Below are 24,773 nucleotides of genomic sequence, written 5' to 3'. Positions count from 1 at the left end.
TCCTACTCAGATTAGGATTTTTACCAGGTACCAGTCTTCAGCGTGTACCCATGCCTTTGCTACATGCTCTTCCTCAGCGGACCTGGGGGGAGGCCAGCGGCAGCTCGACCCTGCGACATGCACGGAGCGCTCAGCAGCAGAGAGCAGGAGGCTGAACTTGATGCAAACATAACCAGGCAAAATGCGGTGAAGTCATTAAATGCTGTTTCTCCTTGTGGACTGACTAAATGCAATTCTGTCTCCTATTTGTTCATCAACTTTTGTCAGCTCCTGAGAGCACATGATCTTCTGCCGACACCAGCTGAGGACTGTCCCCGACGGTGGCAAGCTTGCTGCCCCGATCGTGGCCGGGGACCGCCAGGCACCCGCCAGTCCCTGCCAGAACGGCAGGCAGGACCCTCAGCACTGGGAAAGGCCGGAGTCACATCCAGCGCCCACAGATGATCCAGGCTGGCTGGGCAGCTGGGCTTGCTCACAGATCCCCACCCAGCCCCAGCAGCTGCTCTGCACAGCTTATGAAGTTAAAAGAACACATAAAACAACTTTTTCTATGATGTGGAAGGTGACAAGGCCAAATGCCCTGAAAATACAGGCCTGATACACTTAACTGAATTACTATAATTAATTCAGCACAGCACAGCAGTACAACCAGAGGTTTTGCTGCATTGACTAGAGATACCTATCTAGTAGAGTTGTAATTATGTTTCAGGCAAATCTTTTGTATTAACTATCAACTTCTTCACTTTAAAACCTACATGACAACTCCCGTGGCTTTGCTCCTTGCCGAAATCTAGTGGAGCCTCGGAGAAGCACCACAGATGTATGCTTGCCCTCTTCGTGCGCGCTTCCTGCCAGCTGGCAGGCACCGACAGGAGGGCGGCTGATCTTTGCTCCTGCCCCGTGTGGCCGTTCGTATACGGTTATCAAACACATGCACTTTCTCCAGCACAAGTTCTACAATAAAACTTGAGAGGCAAACAGAATTATACAAGCAGATTCAACATCTTGACAGCAGTGGTCAGAACACGGAAACAGAACCGACTGCAGGACATGCTGGTGTATATACTATTTAGCCAGTCCACCTAACCAAATGCTTCTCTCTATATCTCTAGTATTAATAGCATGTAAAGATAAATATAATTTAACAGATATGGCCTCCTCTTTTGTTTTTAGCCACAGTTTCAGCTGGTAATAAAACAGGCCAGATCTACCATAAATCTGCAATTTACTTGCTGAGAAAGCTTGGAAACAGACTGCACTGGAGCTCCCTCTAGCCACCATTTCAGGAACTACCCAATTGCTAAGAACTAAAACTCAAGCAAAAGAAAAACCGACCCGTGCCTCCAGAAACCTTCCCTTACAGTTCTGTGGCAACCCTTGCTCGTGGCAGCATGAGGGACTCCGCACTGCCGCTGCTGCTCGGGCAGACCTTTCCTAGCCAACGTCCCGGGATCAGAAGGGTCTGGCCAGCGCCGCCTCGGAGACGCGCCCGGCCCGGGGGCTGCACCTCGGCCCTCCGCTTGGCAAAGCGGGGGGCTGCGGCGCTGCAACGGCAACGCTGGCTCCCCTTCGGCACGGGGCGCAGGGCGGCCGAGGCCCCCGCGGCTACCTCAAAACGCGACGTTACCGCCTGCCCTCTGCTCAGCCGACACGCTCCCCAAACGAGCAATCCCCAGGCGTCAGTGCAAGCAAGGCGCCTCCTCAGCTAGAAACCACACACAGTTCACACTCTTCATAAACCCCGAGTTACTTGAAACGGTGGCAATTTATATTCAACCAGGCAGCCAGTGGAACAGCCCAGGGAAAATGTTAAAAGCTTGATTTGAGTCACTGCTAAGATCCACACCCCAACACATTTTCCACGGACTTATTCCTTCTCCTCATGTTATAAAGCATTATTATTCACAGAGCTATTTTTAAGTCTACCTCAGGAGAGGAGTCTCGAATTTATCACGGCTGACCTGCTCCCTGCTCCATCTAGCAGGCCCCAAAATCCAGGCTGTTCAGCAGCAGAGGCGGCGCGCAGGCTGCCCGCAGCTTCCCGGCTGCAGGCAGGGGCATGGAGTGGGACCGCACGAGCAGCCAACGGCCACGCAAAGGAAATTTCAGAAGAAAAAAAACCCTCATTCTCAACAGATGCACGTGCGCAGGGGCCAAAGGAGAAGTTTGCTGACTCAGCTCTCCCAAAGCAGCAGCCTGTCTTCAGCCCCTTGAGTTCATGCATAAGGCAATCTGGTCTACAAGAAAAATGTCATTTCTATGCCACCTTCTGCATCAAAATGATAAATAGAAGATAATTTTCACTTTTGACTGAGAACAATTGTAAAAACATGTAGAAATCAGGAGCAAAGTGGATTTTTCCCCTGCTGCCTTTCTCTTCTGTTTTATAATAATGAACATTATATAGCTTATCTACTTTTAAAATCTGGTTAGCTAAAAAAAGACTCCCTACTAGTTTCCAGTACTAAATTCTTAAATTCACAGCATGTTTGATTTAGCCAGCCATGACATTTACTTCTTCATTTCTGACTTCCACAGCACCAGGCAAGGTCAGCTTCTCTCTGTGGTCCCTGCAGAATAAACGCCATGATTTGATGATACGATGGACACCAACTCAAATTGCTTCAAGTGCTGGCAACTTAGAATGACACTACTTTCCCTTCACTGGAAAACCAGCAGACAAGACAACCACTCATAGGATCCTCTGTTACAGCTAGCGGTACTGATCAGCCTCTGACTGCATTTTCTCCTGAGCCACATTATTAACTATAGCCACATTCAGAATAATCAGTTCTCTTCTCCTCCAGGCAAAAGGGCTGGCACTTGGAGTTTGGGGGTTTAATTTTTATTTTTAAGCACTGGTCTTGCTTCTTGGTTCGCTTTTCCACAAATAAAAGGTACTTATTAAAAGATTGGACAAATCTTAGCTTATAGAAGAGAATAATTACAGTGCTTCAATTCACAGCTTCACTGTGGAGAGAGGTAATTATTGTTTGCATTTGGGAGGGAGATAAGCAAGTCTAAATAACAGAAAATCCTACTGTTTCTATCTGTGGATAGCAACACAGGAACTCTTGCTTATTTAACGATAGCAGGAAAAGACTAAGAAATTGTTAGCAACATTCACACATTTCAATGTTTTATCCCGCTCTGCAAATACGAGAACACTTCCAAAGGTGAATTCAACAGAAGTAGTAATCTACTAAACAATTCTTTATGTAGAAATTGCAAATTTTAGAGCAAAAATGAACAGCCATCACATGTCTTGTAAAACCAAGTGACTGAGGACCACATGAAACTAAGGTGCATTCAGCACCAAATAAAAGCAGCAACCACATACGGGTTACAGTCTGCGCAGTCAGTTAGGGGCAGTAGACCATCTCTTACAAAAACATGAAGAAAGATTAGCCTTCAAGCAAATTCTTCCTTTGGCCTCAGACACCTAAGGCAAGCATAAGAAAACACTTAAAGGCATAATACTGGGACATGACCAAGAAATAGCAGACCAGTCTAACTGAAAAGCAAATAGCCTATATTCTGTTTTTCACACAGATTCCTTCAGGGTCATAGCCAAAAACATGATACAAGATGAGAATGATCTTCATGTTACCTTCTCTGTTCTTCCATCCTTGATCCTTGAACCCTTTTATCCAATCCTGAAAGTCACATATAACTACAAATAACCACCAGCTTTTCACCCTATTTCCAACCATCTCTGCCTTTGCATGCGCTCCAGACAGTTTGGAGTAATATTTTAACTTATGATAACAGCAGACTTACACCATCAAAACAGCTTTTCTTTAATTTTGTTTCCTTGTTAACTTCAGGCTAGTAAGTACAACTTAATAGAAATTCTATTTCCTGGTATATCTGCTTGTGCTGTTTAAGTTTAGAAGATCCAACCAGCAGAAAATTTCCAGTTGTTTTAGAGCTACAAGATGTGTCTAGAGAGATGCAATCAAAGCTGCGCCTTTTGGGCAATAACAACTCTGACTCTATTCTTAGACACACATGGACAGACATGTTCGCTTTTATCTGGTTGGAGTTAGAGGGCCATTCAATTACAACACAACCTTGATGACAATCTTGTGCACAGCTTAGAGAAAAGTATTTAGGTACCCACAATAGATAAGCAATCGTCTTGTACCTTTGCTAATGTCTAAAGGCTTTCAAAAGCATAGGCAAACAAAATTAGAAGACAGATATCAAAATAGACATTAAAAAACATACCATTCACTGCTAAAGATATGCTGTGACAACTTAAACCTGCTGGTTTCTTGTAACAGTTGAGAAACAGAGAAGGAATAGTTAAATATAATCTCCATATAGTAACATTCCTAAAATGTGGTGTTCATGTTCGCTCAACCTTGAAACAAATATTTACAACTGTTAGCAGAAAAAGCTTAACCTAAAACAGATAAGAGACATCTCTGCCATGATCTCCCCCCAGCATTCAAGACAGAAATCAAATTAGTTTGTATCCTTAACAGCAGATAACAGCACGTACAGTAACAAAATGTACAGCAGACAAAGACTTATGGTACTGTTTATTTTAGTTCAAAATAAATTGTGTATTTTATGTATTTGTTTACAGTTTGTGTGTTTTAAATCCTGGACACAAGGAAGAGCTGTAGAAAGTTGAAGAGCATGGAGAGGCGGTTATCAAGAACCAATGAAAAAATTTACAGCTGCGCCATTCTGCGTAACTTAACTGAACCAGAATTTTAGGGCATCCATGCAAGCGCCAGTCCCATACACACCAGTGAGAGGAGAGGAGAGATGGACTATACAGGTGTGGCACAGACTGCCCACTGAGCGACCCACAGCTTCTCTGTTATCTTGAAGATGGACTACTAGACCCCGAAGGCGGACAGCAGAACTGGTGAAGAACATTATCTTCCCTGCCAAGAAGAAGGGGGCAAGGAAAAAAAAAGACAGAGGAACAGAATCACAGGGAATAGCATTAGGAAAGTTAAGTTTGTTTTTTTTGTTTGTTTGTTTTTTAATCCACATAGTACAATTTGTTTCTAAGTACCAACTAATAACCCATTTCAATCTCAGAGACTGGACTTTCAATGCAATGAAGAACAACCAAATTATCTCAGGCCTACATTTACAGTTGAGGCAAAAGCTGTTTCAAAATGTCTATCTACTTTTGAAAGAACAACTTCTATTTCTCCCATAAGTAAAATTACATATCCAGCCTGCTGGTTCCTTTATTATTAATATGTTTAAGGATTTTCACAGCACACATTTGACTGAAAATGCAGCATTACCATTCTGCTGATGATTTACATACAGAAGTACTAAGGATTAATAAAGCTACATTTCCCCCACCCCTCCCCACACACACATTTTAAGGCAGGCACAAGTCTCTCTTCAGAGTTGCCAGCATCATGACAGTGGCTGCAAGCCAGCAGGCATGGAGATCACCAGAGAAACCAATGGGAATACCTACATCTGTAATGCTATAATGCGCTTTATGGAAGATGGAGGACATCTGACTTAGCAGGAAGCTTGTGGGATGTCACGTCTTTATCAGTAAAACACTTGTGAGCAGTCATTTCCTTTAAACTGAAAAGCAAGCTAAAGGAGGAGGATGGAAAGGAACACAATGAAGAAAAAAAAAAACATGAAAATCCAAAACAAAATAGATTTCATGATATTTTGCCAACTTTTGATCATTTTCAAGCAGCTTGCTGTGTGTCACAGTATTCCATTTTTGAATTACTAGGTAATATATGCACCAAGTGGAAAAATGTATTATTATAAACATGCCAGCTTTCTTTGCCATAGGGTAGTTTGAACACAGATGCCTTACATAATCATCTGAATCTTATACTGACTTATCACAGCGTACACGATATGGCCAAAGTTTGGACCCATTTGCTTTGTTCATCTTGAAAACCAGGATAACTAAGAACAGAATGGTGACCGGTCTGAACTATCCCACTTTCACTCCTTTGCTTGCTTTGAAGAAGGCTCATCATGCTGTTAAATCACTGCATATTGTAAAGAGAGACTGCAGTGCTCAAGTGTTAAACTCTACAGCCAGCAGATTGTTAATAAGCTCATAACTGAGAGTAACTTCAATTAGAAATAAAATTCCTATTCAAACCTTTTCCCCGAAAGAGTCATATTGACAATAAACTATAAATAAAATGTTTTCATATCAACAATACAAAGAATTCTGCAGCAGAGCTGCTGGAGCTACAGCTCTGTCTCTGACAAATCACTGACTGGGAAGCCACCAGAGGACGGAAGAGTCGGCTCTGTCACGTGGGATGTCTTTATAGATGCTTGTATGAAGGACAAGAAATGTTTGCTAGTTGTCTAAGCCTGGGAAGCAATACAGTGTTGGTCAGGTGAATTTAGCTGAGAAGTATCTATTTTCACTGTCAGGAATCTAAAAAAATTATCCCAATTTTACCTGACTGTCTACAAAAGAAAAAAAAAAGGAAACACAGGAAAAAAAAAAAAGGAAACACAGGAAAAAAAGAAAAAAAGAAAAAAAGATGACCCCCCCATATCATACAATATAAAAGCATCTGACAGCTAGACATTTTTATTATTACTGTACGTTAAACTTCTGTGTTAACCACTTCCAGTAACATCTACAATGCCTACACCGCGGGCTCAAGGCAAAAAGGAATAGCTCAATGAATCCTTCTGCTATCGTAGGTACAGTGGTTGGTTGCATGCAACCCACCATTACCAATTGGTGAAACAAAAATTCCACATTAAAATTTCACATAAGTACAGTATTCTCAGAATAATGATTTTACCTCTGAGAGCTGCTGATGAAACATAGAGCAGGTAGAGATTGCAAAAAAATGATGAGATTTCTTTGGTATTATACCATCTTTTATATTATTATTATTTTTTTTTCCCATGGGTTTCCTGGGTGGAAACCAATGAGGGAGAAAAAAAGAAAAATACTCTAGGTTCAAGATTTTGAAAGTGGTCTTTGGACATAACAGCATCCAGCTAAAAAGTACAAAGATGGAAGATAAAGTGGATGTAGAAGAGAACGATGGACAGCTGACATTTCATGCAAAACAGAAGGAAGAAATCATATTGTTATGAATGAACACATCAGATCAAAAGATCCTCAGGTATCAGTGGTAAACAAATCCATCTGCAGTTGTTGTTGCATATACCTGCCTATCTAATATCCACAGGGCATAGATTTATGTTCTCAAGCACGGGCACTCCCCCTTTCTGTAGCTTCCGACCGGGAGGCAATCATCTCTGCTGTAGCTCCCACTGCACATATAAGCCTGGACAGCTGGCAGCTGCAGCAGCATTAGGGCGGCGGGATATTAAAAAACCCTTATTCTGGTAGACAAGGAAGCCTTCCCATCTTCCACAGCTGGCTGGTGAACTCTCCCCAGCCTGTGGAAGCACTCTGCAGGTTCAGAGGGGCGTCAGCAGCTGAGGAACTTGAAAGCCGAAGTGATGGACTCCAAGCTGACAACTATCATGTGCACAAAAGTAAGTGCATGATATTAGAATAAGATCTTTACCACCTAGATAGATTGAAATGCTAACTAAAGCTTGTCTACACAGAAGATGAACCAGGTGTTTGGTAAAACACAACACAAACAAGAAATAAACGTAATTAAATTTACTTTTTTTTCTAACTGCCATTATGTGTCTGGGCTTTGCTTTGCACATGACGTAGCTGTAAAGCCATCGAGCTAATGTAGCCCATACCAAGCAAGAAGCTTAGCAATTGCAGTACAATTAAGACTACCTGGATCCAAGCCCTTTTTGAAGCCTTTCTAGTACATACAATCAACCTCCTTTACTTTTCGTTTCCTACTAGAGATAAAATCCCTGTTTAAATGATCAGTAAAATGCAGAGCGCCTTTTGGAATTGACAGCTTCAGCTCCAGAACACCTTGTTTTTAAAACACTGCTCGGAGAGGCAGGGAGGGAAAGGGAGTTAAAGATGACAGACTACAGACACTGCAGATGAACTGCAGGTTATTACATGTATTTTTAATTTCCAAGCAAGAAAAATCAAAACCAGGAAACACAGGAGGCATATGGACTGACTGGAACACACACAGACAAAAATACCTAGATGAAACACATTATATGCATAGGCTTAGGCCTCTTCTTAGAGTAGAAGACGACAAGATAGCTTCTATTATTTCTGTCTCTTTTGAACAGTGTAAAATGAACAAGCGAGGGATTACTGCAATAGCTACAGTTATTAAAAATGCATTATTTCCTTATTAACAATTCAAAACAGATGCCAAAGATCATCTTGACTTGAAGTAAAACTGCTAGAGTGAATAAAACATCCAGCAATTAGCTAACAGCAAATCAGAGATGCTCCAGATTTCACTGTAGTGCATTCATTAATTGCTTCTTTCAGAGCAAAATTAATTTTTAATTTTAGGCTACAAAATTAATCAATTAATCCCTCTGTGTATTTTCTAAAGAAAGCTTCAAGTCTGAAGTTAGAATGGACCATCCATTTCTGTTTGCCTTGTTTCTAGTGATTTCTATTTATAAACTGATAAATGGGAGGACTAAAAGCTAAATTTAATGCCATTAAATGTATATGGAAATGCAGAGTTCAACCTTGTTAGCCCTCTAGCAGCTTTCATTCACAGCAATAGCATTCCCAAATACAGGCCATTTAGAAGGACAAGTGCAGAATTTGTACTTGATTGAGAGATGACTGACACAGTACTGTCAAGCTGTAAGAATCAGTTTGGATACAACGGCTTCAGACGTTTAACTCATGGGTAAGCCTGATATGAGAAAGACTATAGCAGTTTAGCTCTAGTGCAACATCATGTTCATGCACAGGATATTATCTGGGATACTATTAACCTCATTGTATAAGACGAAACTATGTTTTACAGCCTAAAGAAGAAGAAAAACATTTCAGCTCATTTATCTCTTCCTAAGGACAGAGATCTTTCAAATCATAGGATCACTTATGTCAGCAGGGACTTCTGGAAGTCTCTAGTCCAGCCCCTGCTTGAAGCAGGACCAGCGACGTCAGGCTGCTCAGGGCCATGTCCAGCTGGGTTTTCAGCATTGCCAAAGCTGGAGATAGCATCTGCTCTCCTGACCCCCGCTGCCGTGTTTGATTGCCCTCGTGGTGAGATGCTTTTCCCTTGCACCTAACTGCATCCGACCTCACTGCAATCTTTGCTGCTTGCCCTGTCGCCATGCAGCTTCCTAGGAGCACCCAGCCGCCTCGTCTACGCGCTCCGCTGTGAACCTGGAGACGGCATGCAGACGCTCTGAGCCTCTCCTCACAGGTCACCCGCTCCAGCCCCTGACCATCATGGTGGCCCTCCACCAGCCTTGCTCCAGTGCCCTGATGCCCTTCTGCTCCCAGGAAGGTGGAAGCTGGCCACATGCTGGGGTGGTTGCACAAGCACTGACACGAGGGCAGAGCTGCTTCCCCCAAGCCACAGGCTACCCCCTTGCTGACAGCCCAGCCCGGCTGGCCGCTGCACGGACATACCACCAACTTGCTGCACCCTCCGCAAAAATCTCCTCTTATGCCAGTTAACTGCTGTGGAGATACAGGTAAGAGAAGAGAAGAAAGCTGCATCTCATCCCCAAACTTGCCTTGTCTAATCTCATAATAAGGGCTAGTGTTCACACAGATCATACGCTTCTGGTAGATGAAGGCTGGTCAACCAGCCAAGGAGGATGAGGAGGAGGCAGACCACATTTGCTTTCCTGGTAGCCAGCAACCAACCCACTGAACAATTCACTTCCCATTAACTGAATATGGGCAATGCTCCTGCCTCTTATGAACTGTTGAAAATTCCCAGATCTCTGTTGATTTTGAGTTATGGTCAAGTGTGTAGAGTCATACTCCACAAACAAGCACAAACACATATACACACACACGCGTGTGTGTGTGTGTGTATAAAATATCAATATATATAAAAATAAAATATTTGGAAAGTGAAATCTAACTTCCTCAAGAGCAAACAAGGTCAGCAATGGGTTCCTTCACATATCCCAATCCTGAAACAAAAGCTAAAAGTCTTATGGCATATATTGGGCACTGTCAAGATCTACATTTTGTGCTCTTAATACATTAGTACTCTAAAAATATATATGCTTTAAAGATCTGACCAAAAAAAAATATTTTTTTTCTGTATTCCAAGTAATAATCTACCTGGAGCAGGATATTGAAACATTCAAGGCAGTTACGTAGCTCTCCCATCTACGTCAACATCCTCATAGGAAGTCTCTTAACAAATCCTTAAAATTAAGGCAATATAAAATAAGGACAAAGGAAAATAAAAGCTTCATTAAAAGCAAACAGAGGGCCCCTGCTCCGCACCAGAGGAATACTATGCTGCCTTATGAGTAGGCTATGGATTCACTACCAAAGACAAACTGCAGAGTTCTGATGGAAGAAGAAACCAACACACAAAGGCAAATAGATGTTGTAATGTAAAACAGAATGAACAAACACACATATGGTTAAAGATGACTGAGACACAGATTAAGAACTGAAAAAGTACATTTATGCATTTACAGATTTAGGATTCAATGCTGGTTTTTGTTTTTCCTTATTACCAGTGCAAAGTGAGTTGATTTTTCAGCACCAAACTTCCAGTATTTCAGTATTAACATCACTCATGAGCTGGCAATTTTCACCCAATTATTTACTAATAGTAAAGGTAAACATAAAAGACAGACTAGCTTGTTCATGCTATGTACACTTCCTTAAGTTTTCACATGTCCAATTACATCCATTACCTGTTCTTTGATGCATCTATAAAAAGACTCGCGATAAACGCTCTGGCGATGACAATGATGCATCGATGCATAAGATGCATAAAAACTGCTGTCCACATTTGATCAAAGAGAGCTTGTAAAACACATACTTAACAAAGATACCAATGTTAAATGAAGTATTATTACCTGGATACAGTATATTCTTGACATATGTAGGACTGATTCTGCTCAGTACTGAGGGCTTCCCATTTGTAAACAAACTCCACTACTTCCAAAATCAAAAGGCAATGTTGTTCAGCTTTTACAGGTCTGTGACTTTAACCCTGACAGAACCATATGCATGGCTTACCTCATATCCTGTCATGAAGTATTCGGGGTTTGAAAAAAAAAAAAAAGTGTTGCTCAGAACATCATAAATATCTTATTTAAATTTGTACATAATTTATGTGCCTTAATATGTTGATTATATGAGAACTAAACCTACAATTAGCTCATTCCTACCTTTCAAAGTGTCTAGGGAGATTTGCTTCTTAAAGCACATTAATTTTACTGTATAAATCAACTGTGCTTGAGAGAAGCAAATAGAACTATCATACATAAAGTTAAAAATGGGTTTGATATGTTTTTCTAATTGTAGTTTTTAACTCAATCCACTATTCCCTTTCTATGTCAAATGATAATGTCAGATCTGTCTTCAAAAACAGAAAGTGGGTGGACCATTGCTACTCTTACCTGTACTCTGAGTGTGTGGCAGGGACAGCTAGCTGGGTATGGTACAATGGAGCTGGACAGCAAAACTGGTGCAGAGTATTTAAAGACCTACGACACAAGGAAAAACACAAAGTCAAAACACCAACTGTTTAGAAATGGGCTTTTTAGGGAAAGGCAGATGCTAATAGATATATTTGAAAATCTCCGTTATTTTGAATGAGATTTGATGTATGGTGGTCAATTCTAATTCTCAGGAAAGAAAGAGGGAATTAGTCCCATACTTTGAACATACACGTCAAGAATGATGATGATGGACTGTTGCAACGAAGAAACAAAGATTTGTTGCAAGATTAAAATAAAATGTCAATTTAAGATTTTGTTTTTGCCTTGCCGTGTGGAACCGAGGCAAAGACACAGGTTGAGGGTTAAAATTCGTATAGAAATAAAACCTCAGACTTGCAAGGTACTCTGCACCAGTCAGGCTGCTTCTTTGCTAATGGAATTACAAACAGTGCTTAAACATGAGAACGGATAATGGGATGAACATGAGCATAAGCTTTCTTCAGGCCCAATGATTATAAATATATCACAATATGCTGCTTAAAAATTTTTAAAGAACATTCTTAAGCACATACTATTATTTGAATTACTGCCATTTGTTCAGGAAAAATAAAGTTTTACAACAGAAAAAGATATTCTGCATCTCAGATTATGTTTGTATCAATTAAAAGTTAAACTAAATTTAAAAACCACACACAAGAGTTACCAACCAAAACAAGGTATTGCATCTGAAGCAAAGCTTAGCCAGGCTTCAAGCAGTTTACAGGACACTTCAGTATTTTTGGTGTTTGCACCAGAAAACACTAAACAAGGGTTAGCACAGTAACAGCCTCCGTGACAAAACCACCTGATCAAATTCCCTAAAACACAGCACTCTTGTAAAGACTCCAAAAACTTGAATCAGCATTTCCTAACTCTTAGGGCATACACATTTGGAAGAAGTAGCCATTAAATTGATATTCATTCATCAGCTCACCTCCCCCACACTGACATTCAACAGCGAACACATTCCCGCGTACGTACGCACCCGCAAGTACCGCTTATCTTTTGCTCAGCATTTTGACAAATGTTTAGGGAGAACGATTTTGCTTCTTCGGGGTCCTCGTGGCTTAAGAGCGAATCCCGCGACGCCAGATCCTCCGCTCCTCAGACCACACGGAGCGGTTGAGCCCCCAGACGTCAGTCTTTCCGCAGGAAGGAGTCGGTCACTAGTCCGTCTGTGCTCCCCCAGCCCCTCCAACCACGGTCAGCCTCCTCCGACCCCTGGGGCCCGCAGCGGCCAGGCCGAGGGGAGTTAGCTTCCCTGCTTCCAGGGGGCAGCCGGTGCTCCCTCCCGTAAAGCGCTTGGCCCTTCAGCAACTGCACGGGCGCAGCTTGGCCACGAGGCGCGCGTGGCCGCGGCCGGCGCGCCTCAAGCCCTGCTAAGGCCTCGCAGAGCACGCTCACCGGGTAGCGGCCCCCTTGCAGGGGAGCGCAGCAATTCAAGAGACTGGCAATGTTACCAAAAAAATACTGACGGACCATGATAAAAGCATTACCAACATGTAAACCCAGTATTTTCTGACAAGTTAAAATTACAGTAGTCACGCAAAGCACTCCACGCGCTTCGCAGGCCAGAGCACGCTGCAAGGTGAAAAGGCCTCACACAGGGTGGAGGCCGCAACCACTGCTCCCTGCTTTGTCAACGTCTAACTCTCATCAGACGCAAGAGGAGGAAATAAGTACGCGAGTGCCCAGATCTCCCTTTCAGCTCACCCTCTTCACCACACACGTTTCTGCTCTCGCCAAGGCAACCTGCTCGCACAGCGCGGGCGCAGGGGCAGGAGCGCCCCGCCGCGGCTCGCCCGGCCTCCAGCGCTCGGTCACCCCAGCTGCCCACCCGCAGCTAAGGCTAATGCTCACCTCTGGCACAGGGCAACTGCTCGAGTTTCTCTTCAAAGGTGCCGTAGAAATGCGACGCTCCCGCCACCCCGAGAGCAAGCGAGCGGCGCTGCAGCTTCGCCGAGTGGTAACTACGCTGGCTCGCGGCGGCGCCACCGGCGCAGGACGGAGCAGAGGAAAGGGATCACAACGCTCAGCGCCGACGGTGGTTAGTTACCACATATTCCTCTGGGGTTCCCCCGGGACCATTGCACGTGTACAGTCAATATGCTAAGGGAGATCTCAGCCACGTCCTTGGGCGTTTGGAGCGAGGCTCTTTATCCAACTTGTTACAGAAGCAACCACGAGGTTCAGACTCTGGTCCAAACTTCAGAATTCAGGAATATCTTGACTCAGTAGTTTGGTGACTAGATCCTGCCGACTGGTACCAAACAGCTTGATAACAGGTGAGGCTCAGGACTGTGGCCTCTTTCAGCATCTTACTTATACTGAGGGCAAATCCACCTTCTGCTGGTGCAACCCAAGAGCAGTACTCAGCATTTTATGCCTTCACTCACCTCGTGCACTAGAAGTTACATTTTTCTCCTCTAGAACATACCAGAAAAAAAATCCCTAAAAGTTTTTTAAATTATACAGCTAGATGTTTTACAGCCATGGAGCCACTTCAATCAGCTTTCAGCATAAGTTTGCATTCAACATAAAACCAGAAGAAATATATTTCAATAATTTGGGAGAGAAGTAATCACTTCCCCTCAGACCGTTTGCAGTATCACAGATGCTTAGCTCTATTAAGTTCACCTTTTAAGATCTCCAGTTTTCAAAGATCTATTAAAAAGACTATTAAAAAGATTAAAATAGAGCACAGATACTTGAGCACTGACTCAAGGGAGAATGCCTAAATCGATCAATGCTTCTGCTGACAATTACAGTTTCTAAAACATTGCTGTAACATGCCAGAGGAAATGGAAGTTTTGCAGTTCCCTCCTCCTGGTACAAGTTTCTTTCAAGTCTTCCCCAAAGAGAGACCACTCACTCAACAAGCAAATGAACAGGTAACCCCTGGTTGATACATGTGTGTGTGTGTGTATTTTAGAACAGACTATTCAAACAGCAACACCAGAACCAAATGCAAAATAAGACTTTGAAATCACTTCTTGCTCAGGCTACTAGCAGCATTACGAGACAAAGTTGGTACGCAGACCCAAAATAGTTTCAACTCTTCCTTTCACTGTAGTATAAATTCCCATTATGTCTGCTATTAAAAAGCACTCATTTTGAGAATATTCTCATATTCATCAACCGCACAGGAAAGGTTTTTTAAAAATTCTTTTGGTGCCAAAGTCTTGCTTAGCTCTACAAATAAAAGGAAACAGATAATCATGGAAAGTTACATCTACAGGCCGCTTTTTTATTTGCTCCTATAATCACCAATAAGCTTCTAAACTCAAATCTCTCAACTTTGGTTTTAAAACAAGCTGGAAGAGTCCAGGCTACTCCCCCTTGCTGTAACGGGCAAGTCTCCTCCCGCTTTGAGAACGTCACCTCAGTAGGATGACCAACCACCCCCACGCTCCGGGCACCAGGGCAGCGCTGCCCGCCGCGCGGCGCCCGCTTCCCCCAGCGGGGTTGGCCGCCGGCGCACAGCGGACTCGGAGCAAGACGGGGCAGCCCACTGATCAGACGTCGTTTCCTGTTCGACTTCTTTCCAATGCATGCAGAACAGCGAGCAGGTTAACAGCACCACCAAACCATCAGCACCTTAGAAGCTCTTTTAACGGGGTTATCCCGCTTTCCAACAGAAGAGACTGTTGTCTCGCGGACACTTGGTAGAGCTGTGTTAGTACAGGAGCGCACCTGGAAGAAACGAGGTTTTGATGAAGGTGATGATTAGTAGGCTGACGACAGGAGTCCACTAGGTACATTCACCTCAGCTGCTGCCCTTTTCAAAAGCAGTTACTTTGTATGCATTTTTCTGAGGTGCTTTGTATCACTGTACTTTGTATAAATTAGCAATCTGCTCACCTCCATCTGCCAATATTCTGCCTTTTCTTCTGGTACTTCTTTTTCTTTAAATGAGGTGCTGTACTCTAACAAAGCTTGCATCAGCACTGCCTCCTGTACTGTATCATGCAATCCACATACCTGGCACCAGGTAACACAGACCCACATTTAAATCACCTGGCAAAGAGCTGAAGTGGTAGATAAGTCCATGCCCTATACAAACCCCATTCACTTCCATGTGATCCGGGGCAGCTGTCAATGATTTGTTTAACTGGATTCATGCCCACAAGTTAGGAAAAGGAATACTTGCATTTCTCAGTATTTTAACCTGATGAAGAATCACATTGAAGTTGAATTTTTTTTTCCCTCACTTCCAAATTTACAGATATAGCTGAGATTAGAAAAGACAATAGATTAAGCCAGTAAAGTCTGCCCTGCTCTTGCTTAAATAAGTGTAACTATTTCTGTGAGAAATGTTTGAAATGGGACTGGAATGACCTCCAACTGAATGGCCAACAATACGAGTCCCAAAAATCCAGACTCACACCGACTCCAGCTTAAACTGTACGTATCAAGATGCAGCTAATCATGCAAGAGGCACCTTCAGAAAACATGCGCTGACTGCGGCCAGAAGACAACTTACTGTTCAGAAATTCATCCCAGAGAAAATGGCAGATAGCTTTATACGGCAGCTAAACCCCTCGTAATCCAAGTTTGACCACAGTTGTCTGCAGAGGCATCCGCTGAGATATGACCTTCTTAGCAGATGATCCATTTGCATTTAGAAGGACAAATTCCTACTGCTTTGAAATCAAAGATCTTCCTTTTGCTACTCAGATCTTCACCCAAAATACACATGACAGTCTGATTTGGCTTTTGAAGTAGCACTAAAAGAACTTTTTTCCATTTTTATAAAACTTCATTCTATTTTAATATCCAGCAACCTGCAGCCAAATATGCCAAGGCAAGATTGTGGTATGGTGGTGTATACCAAATATTACATTTTATTTTTAGAGTGCTCTAATTAATTACAGTATGTTCCATACAAACATACTTATTTGAACAGCAGCTGAATGAAATTAAATGCTATTACTGCTTTTATGGTCGCATATGGAAAAAAGCCTTGGAGCTCATACGTACTTGGAAGGGATCTTCAGACACCATCAGAGATCTAAATGCAAAGGGTGAGTTTTGAAAAATGGGCTAAGTAAATCAGTATTAACTACTGCACAAAGTTGCTTTGCTGCTCTAGACTTTGTATAACTACATTTCACTAATATTTCCAGTATCTTCATACTGCCCTCTATATGTAAATGTATTTTATGTAGGTCTTCAATATCTGCAAGTACCAAAGTTTCTGTGGCAAAACATATGCCAATTATACAGTGTTTAGAGATCTCAAACAGTTGACCATAGATGACTAATGCCTTTTCCAGGATTTTATTCCTATTGTTTTCTTTCAACAAAATGGCTTTCAGTGGCTTGGAAGGTAACAAGATGCCTCATGGCAAGTAAGTGGCAATACAAGCACCTTTCAGTGTAGCTTGCAATCAAAGAAAAAAAAGAAAAAAAGAAAAGAAAAAGAAGAGAAAAAGCCCAAACAACACGACACACAAGCACCATGTTTTACATTTCCTGCATTGGCCTCCTCCATCTGTAGACATATAACCTAAGAAAGAAAAGCATTATGAAAATTAAGGCGATACAATTTCACTGAATATCAAGGACGTTCAACAAATCCTGCCATTCTAAGAGTTCTGCACAGCTGTCTGTACTCTGTAGGCAGAGTACAGACATTCAGTTTTGCTCATGAATACAAACCAAAATCTTGCCATCAAAATGATTAAATATCTGCATTTCTGCACATTACAAACAGACATGGAAACCGATACAGACCTTCTGAACAACACTATCCTTCCCGTGTTTCCAATTCAAGTGTCCACAGCTGAATTTTTCAAGAGAATGATTAGCCAGGCTTTCACCAACCTCTACTCCCCAAAAAGGGCCTTAAAATAATCATTGTCTGTTCTTGGGAAAAGACAACCAGTACCTTCAGAGCATACTGAGACATCAGTTATTTGTGTCCCATTCTAGAACACATAATGCTTATTAACATTATAGATATTATTTTTAAAATGGTGTACAAAACTTACTGTTTCAAGAAAATAAAGTATTATCTATAAAAATAGGCAAGAGGTGATTCCTTTACACCCTGACCTACACCCAGTTTGTAAAAAGTCTCCAGTAGTGGGTTAGCTGTAACTAGAATGAAATTAATTAAGATTTTCAATATATAGGCACTTCTAATTAGGAACACTTATTTCACTTTTGATTAAGTCTTATTAAGAAACTTGAAATAAAACAGAGTAGAAACATGAAACTGCATATGATAGAAGGAAAAAAGTTTTAGATAAAAATCAGAAAATGGATGGATTCACTGCATCTTTTCTACATTTCTCTCATCATTAAAATAAGTCCCAGAATTTCAAGATACTATAACTCGCATCACAAACAAGATACAGCCACGTTTATGATTTCAAAGTGTTAATCCTAATAAAAAGCATAAAAGGAAATCTAAATAGACACATTTATATACACTGGATTTGAAATTCATGAAAGGGAAGAAAGAGCAACATGCAAGAACGAAGTTAAAAAGAAACAGCATAAAAGAGATTTAAAGTAAGGCAAATCCTATTACTTAAAGCAATGGTAAATGACATATGTTCTATTCAGCACAGGATCTACAAAAACAACGCTTTTGCTAATCCTGATTGCTTCATAACCTTTTGAGAACAAACATTGCCAAGCTAGTTATCCTTTCACACTTCCTAGCTGAAAACGTGAATGTCCTCAGCCGAACTAACGTCCGTTAGTAGAATTCTTACGCATTTATATTTGCTTGACTTTTAATCTCATGAAAAAGAATGAAAAGAGCTGTTGCAGCAGACTACTTAACATGTTATTACTGTTCAGATGAGTTTTAAAGGACAAAGATTTTGAATATGTAGTCCAGAGAAACAACTCTAGAAAACTGGACTTACGTTTTCCTTCACTTCTACTAATAGCATCCATCGTCTTAAAAATGAGTTAAAATACAGAATTACAGGAGAAGTCATGCTTCAGACCTTGTTTCCTACAGCACTGTGCTGAGGCAGATAAAGATGTTTAACATGTAAGCAGTAACGGAAGAAAATACAGTACAGAATGGTTCTGTAAGTGAGACTGCAGTATCATCATTAAAGAAATAACCTCTGGAGATGAAATACTCTAACACTGCAAGACACACACCGTAACAGATTCTGTCTCCTACTGACAGTAACAAAATCCCAAGTCCCAGAACTCAAAGAAAAATGGAGGCTAGCACACACATCTTTCCTCTCTCACAACATTTCCAAAGCTTATCCATATACACTTCAAGGCTACAACCTGTTTTCCAAGTGGACTTCTCTTACTTGGCCTTCCTGTGGTGCAGTTCCAAGCTTGCTCTAGTTTTACAAGATTTCAGTTTAACCATTCCTGCTTTCTCTGCCAACCAAAATGCTAGGGAAGACGGACTGCAGTGCTCCTCACACATCTCAAGCGGTTTCCTCTTGCATGGTTGAAATCACCGTGTCTGCATGGGAACAGTGCTACTGAACACAAAGCAGATTTACTCAAGTTACGACCCTCGAAGGCACTGCTGAAAGAACTGAAAAAAGGCTACAGATGACAACCGTATCATTGGCATCTGCCTAACACTCGGTGCTCTGGCAAAACTAAATTTAACCCTAAAGGGAGAGGATCTTTATGAGTTCACATACGCAAATAGTAGGAACAGACATTTCAAACCGCTGTAACTTAGAAATGAACCACTGGTGTCAGCGAGGATGGGTTGGAGAGGACAACTTCACTGTACACTTGGGTCTATTTTGTTCTGAGTTTTTATCTGGAGGGAAAACACGGTAGGATGGTTTAAGAGACAGCTCAGAGTAAAAGCCATGTGGAAGCATCACAATTCAGCCAAACAAAACCTCCTTGCACTGTGGTTTCCGGAGACACTTTGATGTTGCAATGTCACAAGCCGTACACAAACTTTATGCTTTACCTCCGGCTACAAGTGGATAAGCACTTAGCCCGTCTGCCAAACGCAGCAACTCAGGTAAAGAGCTGCTGCACTGCATTAAATGAATGAAATATTAAGCTCCTGCTGTTCTAACTATAATGTTTGAGAAACTGTTCAAGTAAACAACATCAGCAATTATTGCATCTTTAGGATTAAAGCAAACGTATACAACAACCTTAAAGCAGAGCAATAATTTTCTGCCTTATTCATATTATATCACTTAGGACTTCAGTCTATTTTCTTGAATAAACATTTATGTTTTTAAAAAGACAGCTTACATTTTAATATGACAAAGCATTCACACAAAATGGAAGAGATTCTTGACACATCATAGACGGAATTCCTAGCATTCTGCATTGCTTGTTTTACGCAGTTTTTTTGTCTCTTCCCATAAAGAATCTCTTTTTCACAGCCTAATATAAGCTTATTCACTTTTACTTAGCTGAATATTTAAATATCCACATGCCTAAACACAGTTATCATCTGTGCATTTCTAACATACAGATCATTCATCTGCCAAAAAGGTAACACCCTAAAAATGGTTCATGGAAAGAAACATACCAAACAATAATCTGATCACTACTCCCACTTCTGGAATCCTCAACACAGACACCAGAGCCGCGATGACAGATGAAGAAGGAAAAGGTACTCACAAATAACACCTTCTGCAAGCCATCCTGGAACGTACTGTGGATTTGGGATTTATATTTTCTTTCACGCACTGAGGTAGAAATGGTCTTTCTCAAGAAAAAAAATAAAAGATCACATTCACAGCTTTTGCATGCTCATTCAGGATCAGCCCCGGTGGAACATCACTGGTAAGTAAGCTGGTGATGTAACCAGCATCAAACACTGCATCAGATAAACCCTGAAGGCTCTACAGGGTTATATTTTGCAAAGCCAAAAGGTTTTTCCCAGGGAGGAGGATTAGCAAGCATAAACCAGTCACATTGCTTTTACATCCCTAGTGGGCTTGCTTTCAGCTTCTGGAAAAAAAGCACAAATCTGTATTTATTGTTAAACTTTATCACTAAGAAAAAGCAATATGCTTTCTCATTTGGTATTTGGATTGAAATATAAAAGCAACAAATGATACATTTTAGAATTCACCATCTCTCAATGAACGCTGTAGTACAGTCCAAACCAAAAAAAGGCCATTGGTCCTTTTTGTCTCCATGGTAACAGCAGCATCTGTGAAGACGAACTGTATTCCCTCTTCACTGCGAAGTCAATTTATAGTCACATACTATGACATAAACTGATAAGACAAAGCTGATCAGCAGCTAGGAGAAACAAGAACCAAATTATAAGATTAAGCTCCTGCTCAAGAGAATGCTTGCCTGTGTATAGTATTTGCCATGGGAAAATTACAATATAAATAACCAATTTAAACTGTTCCTTTTATCTGATCCAGATTAGCAATTTGTGAACTTCCCCAGTTTAGCTAGCAAGGATTGCTGCCAAGTAGTTTATAGAATTAGCCTCTTGCTTTAATCTCAAGTTATATTTTATTAAACGGGGTAACTATTATGCAAAGGTAACATTATGCAAAGTCGTTCTTTGCAGAAAACTACTGCAGAACTGTTACTTAAATATGCTCTTTTCCCTTCAAATTTTCCTTGGAAGACTTTCTCACTAATAGCAAGGGCAGGGTAAGAAGTTTTGCTTGTGCCAAGCTACTGTCTCCCCCCACCTCCCACTTTTTTTTTTAAGCACCTCCAACTGTACAAATATTTCAACAACAGCACATTTGTGCACTAACAGGGCCTGTCTCCAGAGGAATAACCACGTTACAGACTTGACGAGTCAAACTTGCTTTTGTTTTATTCCTGCCCACAGTGGTCTACTGTCCAAAAGACAAATATTCCTTTTTCTGCCCCTTCTCCTGCTCCTTGCCCCACTCCAAAGCCCAGCGCTCAGCTCTTACATAACGAAGATGGCCACGTTTCCTCCATTGGTTCATGAATCAATATAACAACCATCTGCTCCTGTTATTAAGTTAAATATACACCAGAGCACACATTTGCTATGGTCAAGTGCTCAATTCCTTGCTGCTCCACAGCCAGTTGTAATATTTCCCAGAACAAAAGCGCGCGGGTGGTCAGCCGAATGCCAGGTATCCCACCAGGACCTAGGAAGCTCCCCAGGTGCAGGTGAAGCACGAGCTGTCAGAGATGCCACTAAACTACATAACTTTAGGAAACAAAAAATGCGAAGGCAGGAATTATTCCGATTGTCTTTGGTCAGAACTGATCAGCAGAAGAATGGATTTCTTCTGCCAAAATACCGTAAGGTGCTCGCCTGCAGTAATTTGCCTACAGCTGAATAACCAGCTTTGCAAGCTCCCCCCCCTCCCCCAAACGCCTGCTGTGCTGGAAACCAACACACAGATCTTGTTTAGAGACATGCATTTAGTTTATCTAATAAACTTAGCCTTTCACTATTGAAAAGATTCTCTGTGCCCTCACACGGATCAGCCTGCTACTTAACTGGGACCTGTTTCAAGGAAGCTACATCCATGTAAACACATACCTGAAGAGATGCTGCCCCAATGCAACAGAAAGAATGAACCACATAGATTCTGGTCCAACACAGTAATTCCTGAACAGTTTTGTTTCTAGAGCTCACGATAAAACTCTCATCACTCTTACTCACATAGGCTTTTCATGGGACCAGGACCAGAGATGCCTCAGCTAACTGACCTGTTCCACAACAGAGGTCTGATTCTGAGCATCCAGACCTTGGTAAATATACGTTAACATTACTGCAACACTGTAACATATCTGCTAACCTTGCAAGTTAAATATCATTTCCACAAATTAAGATAATTAGAAGAAATACACATAAGTATTTTTCTATTACAGTGAAGGCAGCCTATAAGTACCTTCCCTTTTTCCAGAGAAACTTTTCATGATTCAAGTACTACCTCATTTTTAGCAGACATCAAGTTCAAAGCACTAAAGAAATACTACTATTTTAAAAGTCGCTTCCATATTTTAGAATTGTACTTCACAACCGAAATCATATAATAGCAAAACATCTCATAGATCAAGTGTCCCTAAGAAAATAAGAACTTTTCTGGAAAGAGTCCTACGACAAAATGGCTTTTGAACCTTTTGTAAAGTTAAGTACCTCAATCGCTACTAGTGTATAAGGCAGAATATACAAATAGTCTTTTCAGCTTGGCCTGATTCTTCTGTTTTTAAAGCCAGCTTCTATGGCTGTATGGGAGGGCAGTACACAGATTGAATGAGCAATAAAGAACTTAGGATTCAGGAGCTCTCAGGCTGATAATCATTCCAGATCAAGGAAGCAACATTTTGGGCAGGTAAATTAACATACTAATCCTGTGGAACAGTTAATCGTGTAACTTACTTTTGCAAAGGCTAGTTTTGAGGGACATGAAAAACAGCAAGACTGAAAAATCAGATCAATAAGCAAAAGCAAACTGCACAGAAACCTACGTTATCCGGACCCCCCCCCCAGTCCCAGCGCTACGCAAAGGCTCCCAGCGGCTCTGGGCATGCCGGATTCTGTGGCCACGCGGCTTTAACTCAGACATCCACCACAGCTCCTTCAATACCAAGCATCTCCAAAAGCATTAACTCGGCCTTCAGCACAGATTGTTCATATATGAAAGATGCATTAGTAATTTAACAGCTAATTCCTTCCTCTGCTGTAATGAATACTTCTGAAACCTATGTTTTAGCCAGTATTCTAGTTATGAAGCTTTTATAATGCATAATAGTATTTCTTGTGTGTGGTTCAAGCCTGCAGTTTGTCTGATGTGTTCAGACACAAGGAAGATAACTGAAAACATGCTATCTGGCTCTCAGTTCATCAGCATACTTACTGTTTTGTTCAAGATAACATTGCTTGCACAGTTTATGTTAAGCATGTGCTCAATCTGTTGCTTGAGGCAGCACACATTTTTAGTTCATTGCCTTCATCAATTTTCCCATAATAATATGAATTTGGCACGATGAATGAGTGTACGATAAAATTTGCCCACATTTGTATCTCAGCAGAATGCTTTAAAATGTTTTACAGTAAATTGAAAACTATAAAATAAAGAGTTAGTAACTGTATAGGCTATCCAGCCTTAGCTTTTAACTCAGAACAGAGTCTTCTCTTTCCTTCAGATGAAGGATGCAGTAAGTAGGACAGGTATTTGAAACAGCAGGACTGCAGCTTTCCTCAGCACTGTGAAGTCCACTCAGCAGGATCATTACTTGTACAGTATGTCGCTCAATACCACTCAGATGGATTTAGGTATAAGAGATGCTCAAGTCATTATCCTAATGAGTTTGCAGTCTAAGAGTACAAAGAAAAAGTCTGATACAACCGAAACGATTGGTAAGACCTGCCATGGATTTCAGCAGAGGCAGCTTATCACAATAAGTGATCAATTCTACCGAGCCCTAACCACGTTAACAACCTGTGTGTGCAGCCAGGGAACCATCTGTTCCCAAAAATCCATCTTCTCTGCCCAAATTTTGGTTCCTTGCTCTACAGTAAGAAACAAGTCACTCATGCAATCACAGAATCGCAGAAGGGCTGACGTCGGATGGTACCTCTGGAGATCATCTAGTCCAATCCCCTGCTCAAGCAGGGTCGCCTAGAGCACACTGCACAGGGTTGCGTCCAGGCAGGTTTTGAGTTATCTCCAGAGAAGGAGACTCCCCAGCGTCTGGGCAACCTGCTCCAGTGCTCGACAGCTGCATGCAGGAGAGGTTCTGCAGGGCCGCTGCAACCGAGGCCCTGCACAGGGGTACCACTGCATGCACCAGAGGTCTGTGTTTATAAACAAAAGTAGTAAAGTCTTGTTTCTGTTTTTTTTGTTTTGTTTTGTTTTTTAATGAAGGTCTAAATTTAATATTTAATTTACTAATGTTCAAAACCATTTGTTAACACATACTGTATTCTCATGTTTCCTGTTTCCAATACATGTTGGCCTGTACTTTATTAAGATGTTTAGCTATTTATTCATTCAAGAAAACAAAAATAAACCAGGTTTGTAGTTGAAGTTACATGTACAGTCCTATGGCATAAAGTGCACTCACCACTCTCTCCCCCCCCCCCCCGCCCCGTGAGGTCTCAACCTGCCTACTCAGCTCTGTTACCCAACAAACCTACTCCAAACCTGAAAAGCTTCACTTTCAGGACAAAACCTTCAAAACCCACTTTCTGCTCTCAGGCGACTGGGAGCAGCCACATTGTTTACTGCTAGCACAATCTGCCTTCGTTGCTTTATGGTGGACCTTAGATCAGGATCTGAAATTTT

At 41.6% G+C, this 24,773-nt stretch overlaps 1 protein-coding gene across 5 annotated transcripts in view; it reads right to left on the bottom strand.

Moving 5' to 3' along the window:
* The window catches only part of IQSEC1 (IQ motif and Sec7 domain ArfGEF 1), a 328,601-nt gene that overhangs the window by 165,043 nt on the left and 138,785 nt on the right, over positions 1–24,773 (bottom strand). Inside the window, exon 3 of one of the 5 annotated variants that reach the window (XM_062586055.1) lies at positions 11,467–11,553. The exons of the other annotated variants lie outside the window; for them this stretch is intronic. Within the exon in view, the coding sequence (XP_062442039.1) occupies positions 11,467–11,553 (87 nt within the window). The remainder of the gene's footprint in view (positions 1–11,466; positions 11,554–24,773) is intronic. 5 annotated transcript variants of the gene reach the window in all.

The sequence above is a fragment of the Rhea pennata genome, chromosome 12, assembly GCF_028389875.1.
Source record: "Rhea pennata isolate bPtePen1 chromosome 12, bPtePen1.pri, whole genome shotgun sequence".
Lineage (NCBI taxonomy): Eukaryota > Metazoa > Chordata > Aves > Rheiformes > Rheidae > Rhea > Rhea pennata.
Note: the sequence above shows the minus strand (reverse complement) of the source record. Positions and strands in the feature narration are given on the sequence as shown.